This window comes from Danio rerio, chromosome 6 (assembly GCF_049306965.1).
Source record: "Danio rerio strain Tuebingen ecotype United States chromosome 6, GRCz12tu, whole genome shotgun sequence".
NCBI lineage: Eukaryota > Metazoa > Chordata > Actinopteri > Cypriniformes > Danionidae > Danio > Danio rerio.
In genome coordinates this window covers 54119080-54131275 of record NC_133181.1, presented here as the reverse complement: position 1 = coordinate 54131275, position 12196 = coordinate 54119080, and the positions used below count along the sequence as shown (strand labels likewise).

Below are 12196 nucleotides of genomic sequence, written 5' to 3'. Positions count from 1 at the left end.
TAAACTGCCAATTTATCCAGCATATGTTTTACACAGCGGATGCCCTTCCAGCTGCAACCCAGTACTGGAAAACATCCTTACACATTCATTCACATGGTACACTACGGCCAATTTAGTTTATTCAAGTCACCTATAGCACATGTCTTTGGACTATGGGGAAACCAGAGCACCCAGAGAAAACCACACCAACACGGGGAGAACATGCAAACTCCACACAGAAATGCCAAATAACCACCATGTAGCCAGAAGAAAAGGTAATAATATTAATTACTTGATAATACCATTTCAACAAGAGACAGGTTTTGCGGTCCAGTGTCACATATGAAAAGAAAATATATCTTGCTGTATCTCTTTCAATAGGCACTGTTAACAGACACAGCAGCATTATGCACTAACCTGCTTTGTCAGTAACTGATCTCATTTAGATATATCAAATTCAGTCTTTACACTTCTGAAACATGCAGTATGGGATAAGCTTATTGGAGATTGATAGTGGAATGAGAGCTCGTGGACATGTGTGGGTTGGTATGAAGGATGAAAGGGCACCTTTCTGTGTTAATGAGGCATTGATTTCCACATCACTAAATAATGAATTCATAAATTAGACCTAACCATAAAACACTGTAACTGAAATCTGCGCACTCAGGGGGTTTCTGTCTTATAAATGAAGCATGCGGGTTGACCATGAGCATTCTTCAGCCAGATCTCGAGTTCTCCTGCTTGCACACGAACACATGAGGAGAAAAGAGCAAGGACGGCAAACTCTTTTGACATCCCACAATAACACATTGGTGATTGGGTGAAATCAAAGACAAGCACTGTTAGTTTGTGCATTATTCATTTGCAGATTGAATGTGGTTTAAGTGCTTAAGCAATTATTCTCTATACTGCATATCCGTAGACTCTTAGTCTGGTTGCGTACAAAACTCTAGGCATACAGAGTCGAACTAAAATATTATAACCATTTGCCTAATATGTTAATTTTTGTGCTGCTAAAACTGTGCTGATGTGGGTATCCTGTCCTGTGACATACTTTGAAATTAAAATTGTTCGATCTGTGGAGAGCGCTCTGGCTGCAGACTCGGTGCAGTGCAATCTGAGCTGCATCCAATGCTTTTTAATGTGCTCACCTAACCCCACCCCTAACCCTACCCGCCACAGTGACAGCACTCACTCCATTGAGTGCATTGTGTCTGATATTGCATCGCTGAGTGATGCAGTCTCAGCTTGCATCATAAAGGCTGCATCCAGATACTATTGGATCAGTGGCATTATTTAAACTAAAACATGAAGATAGGAAACATAGTTCAACTATTTTTTTTTTCTAAAACATCTAATAACTCTGCCAGTGAGTGCTTGAGATTGAGCTCATCAAATGAAAAGCAAATGAGATGCGTCCTGAAGGGGACATTGACTTGTCAGATACTAGAGAGCATTTGATTGGTTAGATGATTTGATCAGAAACTAAAGTATGAGGTGATGTAAAAATGATCTATTTTGTAAGATTTGGATGTTTATATCTCAGAAATGTGAATATTGTCACTGTTTTGGAGCACACTAGCTTATATCCTTAAGACTAACATACTGATAGTAACATCTAAAAACCTTTCTTGAATTTCACTGGGACTTTAAAGGTGTCCTATCACAGCAGACACGCAACATCATAAGACATCATTAATAGGTTAGATTTAGGTCGCAAATGTCTACGGACATAAGCAATAATATTTTGACGTCATACAACGATGTGAAATGACATTAATAATTTGATGATTTTAGGGTGAGTTGGAAAGTGACCAAAGTCCAACGTTGAGCCAACATCATATGGGTTCAGTTGGGTTTACCTGGTCTGCACTGTTTAGTTAGCATGTGTTAAAATGATGTCCACATGGATGGCCAAACACAGGTTTTCCCAGCAGCATATTGACAATTACATGCTTAGTACATGGTCGTCCATATGCTGTAAAAGAAATTATGACTTAGTAAACAAACTTCCACTGTTTTAAAGTTCAATTTTAATGATCACATAGACTCTAAACCAGACTGATGCATGTTCGCACTCATGATACTACAGTAAATAGTACTTACCCTTATACAAAGGAATTTTACATGAACCACTGGTATTCTTTGAACACGTAGTTAGCATAGACCTGTAGCTTTTAAAAAGCTACTTAGAACTCATCTTTTTAGGTCTGTTTTTAATTTGTGATATCTTTTATTATCACTGTGTTTTTTATTGTATTTTTTATTGTTTACTGTGCTTTGCTGTTTTTACTTTCTTGCAAGTGCTTTGGGTTTTTAGAAAAGCTCGTTAGAAATAAAATATTATTATTAATATTATTATTAATATTACAAAGGAATTTTACATGAACCACTGGTATTCTTTGAACACGTAGTTAGCATAGACCTGTTTGGACATCTAACATTTTTAGGCATCATAAAAAGAATAGTATTGCGGAAAATACCCTGCTCTAAAACAATGTGGATTTACTTTTATTCTGAAATATATTTAGATAGGTTTATATGTATGCATTTTGAACTTGCAGGATAAGGATGCATTAGTCAATGAATTATTAATAAGTAGCATTTTCTAAAGTTGTTGACATTTTGTAACTTTTACAGAATGTACAAATGACTTTTGATAATATTCTTATTCATATTTATAATTATTTAACTGTCTTTAATGTAAAAGACTAAATCAGCTATTCTATTTAAGATGTTATTCTGACAGTTTAGTTGAATAATTGAATAAAAGCAGAATTTGACTAAAAGAGATTCTCTTAAAAATTCTAATTATTCTGATTTATATACACTTGCATGTGAATATTTCATTGCTCATATTTTATTTGATGATATGTCATAAGAGCAATAGTTCACTCAGTTAACCCATAGGTTTTAATGGAACTGAAGAAACTATTAATTACAGTAAGTATAACAAGTAAAATAATACTATTAAAGTCAATTCGTCTTTATTTCTATAGCTCTTTTACAACTTTGATTGTGTCAAAGCAGCTTCACATAGAAGATTATAGTAAACTGAAACTTTGTCAGTCCAATTTTCAAAGTTAAAGTTCGGTTTATTTCAGTTCAGTTTGGTTTAATTTTCACAGCTGAAAGTCCAAACACTGAAGAGCACATCCACCAATGCACAGCTCAAAAGTCCCAAACCATACTAGCATCAACATTCTTTTTAGCATGGTCCATCTTACCCCAATGGTCAAATATATACAGTTGAAACCAAAAGTTTACATACACTGTATAAAAAGGCTAATAACTATTTAAAAAGTCAAATTTGTTTCCGTTATGCTTAATAGCAGAAAAATGAGAGAGATTTTTGGAGAAATTGTAGTAACTTTTCTTTAAAGTCAAGTTTACATACAATAAAATGCCTCAGATGATGGCGTAGTTTCTGATTGGCTAATTGACAACATTTAAGTTAATTGGAGGCACAACTGTAGAATAGCATTTAAGGAAAACCCCAAACACACTGCTTCCTTGTGTTACAACAAGGGAAAATCAACAAGCCAGAATCAACAAAAAAGCCTGATTACAATTTGCTAAATTACACTGGGAAAATAATAATTTTTGTAAACATGTCCTGTGGTCTGATGGAACTGAGATTGAACTGTTTGGCCATAATGATCGGTGTTACATTTGGGGGACAAAGGGGAAAGCTTACAACCTAAGGAACACCATCCCAACTGTGAAGGGTGGGGGCAGCAGTATCATGTTGTGGGGCTGTTTTGCTGCAGGAGAGACTGGTCCACTTCACAGCATAGATGGCATCATGAAGAAAGAACATTATGTAGGATTACTGAAGCAACATCTCAATCCATCAGCCAGGAAATTAAAACTTGGCCACAAAATGGTCTTCCAAACAGACCATGACCCTAAGCATACTGCCAAATTAGTTAAAATGTGCTTTAAGGACAACAGAGTGAATGTTTTTGAGTGGCCATCACAAAGCCCTGAACTCAATCCTATAGAAAATTTGTGGGCAGAGTTGAAAAAGCTTGTGTGAGCAAGACAGCCAACAAATCTGACTCACACCAATTCTGTCTGGAGGAATGAGACAAACTTCCTGCAATCTATTGTGAGAAGCTTGTGGAAGGATACCCAAAACATTTGACCAAAGTTATACAGTTTAAAAGCAAAGCTAAAGAAATACCAAGGAAGTATATGTAAACTTTTGACTGTCTAGAACAGGGGTCACCAATCTTGGTCCTGGAGGGCCGGTGTCCCTGCAGGGTTTAGCTCCAACTTGCCTCAACACATCTGCCTGGATGTTTCAAGTATACCTAGTAAGACCTTGATTAGCTTGTTCAGGTGTGTTGGATTAGGGTTGGATTTAAAATCTGCAGGACACCAGCACTCCAGGTTTGGTGACTACTGGTCTAGAACTTAATAAAAAATTCTCAAAAATAAAAAATTCTCATATTAGTCTGCCATTTAGCAAATGTAAATCATTTAGGTAATCCGAACGGACCTAAAATAGTAAACATTAAGATTTACCATCAGACATTTAAAAAAAAATTCCTTTTTTTTAGAGTGTATGTAAACTTCCGGTTTCAACTGTACATGCATTTTTTAAAAACACAAAATTAAACTAAAAAACATGCAAAACATAAATTACACATACTGAAATGTATTTATGCTGTACATATTTCAATAGTAACCAACACAAAACTTTTACAGTCAACATAATACAATATCACAGATCACTTTTTAAAACCTCAAAGCTGTATATGGCTGACGAAATCTGCCAAATGTTGATATTCAGATGCCAAAAGTAGTATCGCAATTCACATTAAGAGCTGAGATAAAGAGATTTTGTGCCATGTATGGCTTTGTGTCATCATGTGGCATCTTACAACAGCTTACCCTAACTATAAAACCCCATTATAGTGATTAGCACACTAGATTTTGAGGCACTAATACTTTTAATCAGCTGATCCCTAGTGATTTCAGTCAATTCATTACATCAGTTCCCCCCATAAGTGACTGTGTACTCATTTAACACCACGTATTTAAGACATTTTAAATATAAAGACGCTCCCTATTTTTAAAACATATGCTAATTGCTTTGATATCTTATAATGCAATCCAGCATTCATACATATTTAAGTGCGTCTTGTATGTCCAAATACTTTTGGGGTCACAGTACTGTACATAACACCACGGAAAACAAAGAAACTGGAGTGTCCTAGAACCTCCCTCACGCACTGCTCAGTGGGTGTAGAATTACTTTTTAGTCAGGGCGCAAGTGCGCATCGTATCGCGTAGTGCACTACAGGAGCGTCTTCAGCGCGCGCGCGCTAGTGTGTAAAAACCATCACTTCACCAGAATTTCGTGTCAGAACGGGCTGGTCTAAGGACCTGGGGGATATTGGCACCCTCTCCTCGTTCATTCGCACCCACTCTCCTCCCCACACACCCTGTCGGAGCAGTACAGAAGCCCAACAATCAGACAGCTGTCGACTGCCGGCTCGGGGCGCGCGCGCTACATCACCAATGCCGGGAAAGCGTCCGCGCATTCAGCAGCTCTCTCGCGCGCACGGACGGACTGCGACTATGTGAAGTAGTGACCGCAAGAATGGACCAAAGGAACTACTTCGCGCTTCTGTTGCTTGTTTTACATGTCCAACTCACATTTGGAGAGTTCTTTCCAGGTAAGTTTGCATTATGTTCTTTGCTTTTGGCCACTTTGCAAAGGCTTACGCAAATGCCGTAACCCAAGACGGGATGAAACTTTAATAATTGCGCCTTGTTTATTAATGGTGGTGTTGTGACTGAAGAGGTAACGTAATGTGATTTCTAGGGAAATTTGATTCCAGTCAGATTTGGGGTTTTCTTTATTGGTCATTTTGGACTTTTTGCAGTCGAATGATAGCTTTTTAAAAAGGATTTGTTTGGTTGTTTACCTCAGCATACTCACATGTGGACGAAATCAAATTTGTTTGTACACAAACAAGACTTTTGTCTGATTTAAAACATTATTTTAGGCTATAATACATTTTTATAATGTTTATATTGTTTCAAGATTTGTATTTGACTTGACACCTCAGACTGGATGAAGAAAAGTTTACTCAGTCAATAATACATTAGTACGTTCATAATTAAAACAGCTATTAATGTTGTTTGATTTGTGGAATTTTAATATACATTATAACGTTTATTTTGGTTAGCTGTAAAAAACGGCGGTTAAATCTTAAAAAAAAAAAACAAAAACAGTCTAGTATCGAGTGAGGGAATCGGCTACTGCTCCTTTAAAATGGCTGCAGTTCTTCTGTCCTCCAGAGGGTGGCGCTCTGGGCACATCCAAACCCTCAACCTCAGCATCACCGGTTGAATCGGTGGTCGATGAAAACTTGTCCTAGAATGGAAAGATTTCTCCCGTTTCTTTTGTTTTGAAAATCGTATTTACTTGAAATATAATATTATTCATCATAAACTATCTGCAGTGCTGAAAAAACTAGCAAAAGTGCTTAGTTATTATGATAAAGATGCAGCTAATTGATGGGGTTGAATTTATAAAAATAACACAAGTTGTTTTTTTAAATAAATTATATAAGGCAGTATAAATAAACATTTAGTTTAACTTTACCTGAAATGTTAAAAAAGCCAATTATGTTTTAAACAAAGGTGAGAAAATAACTAAATCACAAACAAATAAGCCAAAGCTTAATTGCTGCCTGAAATAAACTGTGCCTGATTTATAACCTGTGGCGATACAAAGTTTCCAACACTTGTCCAAACACTTAATTACTGATTTAAAAATCCTAGGCGAAGCTCTAAAAGCTTGTCATAATAATTTGTACTTTCCCAGATTTACTCTGTTGCACAAGTTGGATGGAAACCGAGTAAAAACAGCATCTTCCCTTTATCACGTGACACAATTAAAATCCTTGCAAAGTAAATAGGCAGAATATGAATTTAAGTTTGCATAAAGATTAAGTATAGCTGTTTTTTTAGTTGCATTTATAGTTTAATAGATTTAGTTTTCCACTGTTTGCCTATAAAAGCATCACAGATACATAAATTAACTAGAAACTACAATAGGCAAATGTTAAAACAGTTCAAGGGCCTTGTCTAATGAATCCAGGGGATTTGCTTTATAGAAATATATACGCTTTGTTTGTTTGTTTGTTTGCCACTTCTCATGTTCTGCTGACCTGTTGAGCAAATACGATGTGCTTCTGCTCTATATCTTTCATGGCTTAACATGTTCATTTAATAAGCCCCCCAGACCAGTGTTTTTTTTTAAATTCAGAGCTTTTTAGTGTCACGTCTGTAGCCTGGCTCTTGTTGCGAGGATAATTTGTGTTCCATTCTATCTACGCTTGTAATTTTGGCAGGGCCAACAAGACTTTCTCTGTGCTTCAGTGAACAGCTTGACAAGTATAGGCCTATCTTTATTCACCGTCTGAGGAAATGAATGCGCGGCTATCAGCCTGAAAAAGACACATCTTTTTTTGGATGTGATACTATGGTGGTACAGTTGTATATGCGAGTATGGTAGTCATTTTGTGCCATGATAGATATGAAAGTACCATTGTATGATTTTGTCATTGTACCATGGTACCCTCAAGCCATACAGAGCCAAATGCTCCCATCACATTTATTTGATATTGATGGGCGTTTCTTGTATTTATATTGATGTTTACATCATTTAAAAGCTTTTTTAGTGCGCAACTGGTTCAGTAGGGCTACATGTTTCATGCCTATGGGCGAAGCGGTTGAGTGTGCTGTAATTGATTTAAAAGTGGCTGTTATCCCTCTGAAAGATTTTTATTTGGCATTTAATTCGATATATTCAGCCGGCAGCAGAGAGACAAAGAGGAGTGAGCTGATATGTCTGATTCTCAGCGTTCCCTGTCATCTTCCTGTCACACTTTCACACAGTCCCCTCTGTAAAAGTTGTCTGTCTTTGTGTAGTTCTTTACAAGGAGTACTGTTATGGTGTATCGTCATTGTACCTTTATGGTATCAGATGGTAAAGACTATTGCACATTGGTTGCACTTTACCAATGAAACATTGGTAAACATTCATTTTTGGGTGAACATTCATTTAAAAAAATAAAATACTATAGGATATACTGTGAGAACTTCCTTGCTCTGTCATCATTTGGGAAATATAAAAAAAAATAATTAACAGGAGGGCTATATATATATATATACACACACATACATCTGAAGTCAGAATTATTCGCTCCTGAATTATTTTGACCTTAAAATGGTTTTAAAAGTTAAAAACTGCTTTTGATACTAGCCAAAATAAAACAAATAAAACTTTATATATATATATATATATATATATATATATATATATATATATATATATATATATATATATATATGTGTGTGTGTATGTGTGTGTGTGTGTGTGTGTGTGTGTGTGTGTGTATATATGTGTGTATGTATGTGTATGTATATATATATATATATATATATATATATATATATAAATATATATATATATATATATATATATATATATATATATATATATATATATATATATATATATATACAGTTGAAATCAGAATTATAAACCCCTATTTTTTTCTTTTTTAAATATTTCCCAGATGATGTTTAACAGAACAAGGAAATTTTCACAGTATGTCTGATAATTTATCAGTATTAAATAATAAAATTTTTTTGTTTGTTTTTAGAGTAATTTCAGTTGTTAATTGTTTTTCTTTACAAAACGATGCATTTGTTTTCTTTAGATAAATTAAAACAAGTACAGTACTATAAAAAATGTTAAATAATAGTATTTTTTGATGTAAATTGAAAGTATTTACAATTTTAAGTGTGTTTATCATCAAAGTAATTTCCAGATATTTCATTAAGCAGAGATTTTTGTCCAAAAATCATGAAACTCCAATTAATTAGGTATGTTTAAAAAAATGTACTGGCTGTTTATATTTTAGAATTACATGCTATTCAAATGTACTTTGCAATAACCTAAGCTTGCTTGCAAATAGATATTTATTTTAAAAACATCATCTTCAATTATTTTAGACTTCTCCTTTAAAAAGAAAAGTTTAACATTGAACATAATGAAAATAAATAAATAAAATACAATTCTATAAAAATATATTTTAGTTTCTCCTGAGCTCTGTGTTTACGTAATATTTATGGTTAGCAGAATCCTTTATAAAAAAATAGTTTTTAAGACCATAAGAAACTTCTTACAGTTAAATGTTGCCATTGCATATTTTAGGTATTCCCTTGGCACTTAAATGTAAATTAAAGTAGCACTTCTTGACACTTGTTGTTACTATTAACAATAACCTTTGTATGCCTCACACTGTGCATCACAACACCCCAAATGCTTCAGTCAAAAAGCATCTCTTGTTCTTTCCACGTTTTTGTTAACAATGACATAAGCATGCTTGTGTGTGGAGATTTCTTTCAGTTATAGTTTTCATGCTGTGCAACTTTGCTTCATAGATGCCAAAAAGGACTAAAAAGTATTATCATAACTTCTGGAAACATTTGTTGGGTGCCCAGTAATGACGAAGGTCCTCTGTGTTCCTATGATATAGCTGAAGTTTATTCATCAGGCCTACATATATAAATCCAGCCCCAGGCCCTGTCTAGTTTAGCAGCAGCCTGATAATTTATTGCAGGGTCAGTTTAGTTTATCTAACTCAGACGCATCATTTCTTTTTTTATTTGCCTGGCAGAATTTTTAATTTAGTTGAGGTTGCGGGGAGACGCTAATATTAATAAGAATGATTAATTAAAACTAATGAGAGATCATATACCCTGAGGGAGTTGTGGATTTGTCTCCGTCTCTCTCTCTCTTTGACAGCTCCTCATTTGCAGCTCGCTGAAGTCTCTTATCATCTGCGCTCCGCCAGACTAATAGCTAATCCAGAAACCACTGGATAATCCAGTTCATTTAGTGTGCGAGCGTTTCTTTGGCTTCTGGAATAAATTTCATATCCTTGAGCAAGAGACATACATTTGTCATTATTTTATTATTTCTTTGAATTGTCTGTTCATCATCCTGTATTCTATGACTGTCTGAAAGGCAGACTGAGTTTCTATGAGTTTTTTCTAAGTCTTACTGTGGTCCCACTTTACATTAGGTGGCCTTAACTAATATATACTTACACTAAAATTATTCATTTGTTACAGTTTACTTATTGCGTAAATACGTGTTTTTAAACTGTACTTATGATTGATTAAATACCTGCGTTTAATTACTTCTTTAATTAATTTCTGTAATTACATTTTTAATTACACTGTTGACCATTCCTACACCCTAACCCACGCTTAAACCTACCCATACCACCAAACCTTTCCCTAACCCTAACCCTAACCATATCCCCCACCTCAAGAGCACCACAAGTGTTCTGCAATACATTATGAACACAGTAAGTGCATTGTGTTTAATTTTCGATGTAAGTGCATAGTAGTTAAGGCCACCTGATATAAAGTGGGATGGTTGAGAAATCCAGTACTTTAGATTCTTTGTTTGTTAATGTTAACTCAAGATTAATCAATTTGTATTATTTTAGGCTGTTTACCTTCTCCATTTTTATTATTTTATTATTATTTTAAAATAGATTTTAGTTTCTGTGCTGATGTTGAATTTATTTCTGAAAGTCATTTTAATATTTACAGTAAGCAGAATCTTTTAGTACTAGAAGATTGTTAAGATCTTATGAAACTCCTTAACATTAAATGTGTTCAAAATTAGATTAAAATGATTCTATATTTATGTGCATTTAAAATGAAATATAAATTGAACGCCTGTTGCAGATTCATTATGCTCATGTACTCCATGTAGAGATGATGAGATCTTCTAAATTGCTTTTAAAGTCCACTAAATTGATTTTGAACATATTTAATTATAACACACATAACTAAATATAGTATAACTTCAGAATGAAAGCTGAAACATGGCTTTGCATGTTTTATTAAAGAAATATTAACTTGAAAAATAAATAATATAACAAAATAATGGGGTGATGTGGTGGCGCAGTGGGTAGCACAATTGCCTCACAGCAAGAAGGTCGCTGGTTCTTGGCTGGGCCAGTTGGCATTTCTGTGTGGAGTTTGCATGTTCTCCACCTGTTCGCTTGGGTTTCCTCTGGGTGCTCAGGATTCCACCACAAGTCCAAAGACATATACAGGTGAATTGGGTATGCTACAATTGTCCGTGTGTGTAAAAGAGTGTGTATGGATGTTTCCCAGTGATGGGTTGCAGCTGGAAAGGCATCCGCTGCGTAAAACATATGCTGGATAAGTTGGGGGTTTTTTCCACTGCGGTGACTTCAGAATTATAAAGAGACTAAGCCGGAAATGAAGTAATCAATAATAAAATAATAAAAAAGTAAGCCATGTTTCAGCTTTCTTTCTGAGATTGTACCTTGCATAACAAAATGTAATTTATGAATTTTTTATTATCTATTTATTTTTAAAATTAACTTTATAATGTAATTCGGAAAATTTTAGCTTTAATTTAAATAATTGTAAAACCACTCTAAATGCATGTAGTGAACATAAAAGTCTCACAAATTTTACTTCCAATTTTACTTCCATTATTGGATGTAGTTAAATTAAAACAGAATTATTTTTGTGTTAAATTAAAATGCAATAATAAATTAGTAGACATGTTTAGGATTTGATTAGATTAGATTATGAAAAGTGGTTTTATATGAAAGCTGAATGTCAGATGAAAAGTCATTTGAAAGAATTTACAGTATTTTTTAATTTACGGCATTACATTTAAAGTAACTTGATGTGAATTTTTGTTCCCAGTAAGACTGTAAATTTACAATTGCAATGTATATTAACATTTACAATTGTAATGTAAAAATCCAGTGCAATTGTAATTATTTATTTTCAAAGTGCTTGTAAATTTAAAAGAAAAAACATTACAAGCCATTAAGTTACTGTAATTTTTTACAGTAATTTTTAATATTGCATTTTTTGTAATATTAAATTAATAACGAATCATTCCCTATAAGACCATTAAAGCATATTAAGATAGTTCATGATGATATATTTCATTAGATTTTGCTTAATAATTAAATTTATTTGCCCAATTACATCTACATCAACTCCATCTATGTCCTCAAATGTTTGTCAACACTTGCTTTACAGACATTAGAAATGGTGCAGATAAGCACGTTTTTGTAAAGCACGTTTCAGCTTTCTTTCTGGTGTTTTTATGAACTAT

The 12196-nt window shown here is 34.1% G+C and overlaps 1 protein-coding gene across 50 annotated transcripts in view; it reads left to right on the top strand.

The window, feature by feature from the left end:
- ptprt (protein tyrosine phosphatase receptor type T) overlaps positions 1 to 12196 on the top strand; it is a 519289-nt gene that overhangs the window by 44646 nt on the left and 462447 nt on the right. For 47 of the 50 annotated variants that reach the window (XM_073954665.1, XM_017356721.4, XM_073954664.1 and 44 more), the window contains exon 1: positions 5332 to 5666. The exons of the other annotated variants lie outside the window; for them this stretch is intronic. In XM_073954665.1, the coding sequence (XP_073810766.1) occupies positions 5591 to 5666 (76 nt within the window). In that variant the 5' untranslated portion in view covers positions 5332 to 5590. Of the gene's footprint in view, positions 1 to 5331; positions 5667 to 12196 lie in introns of those variants that run through there. 50 annotated transcript variants of the gene reach the window in all.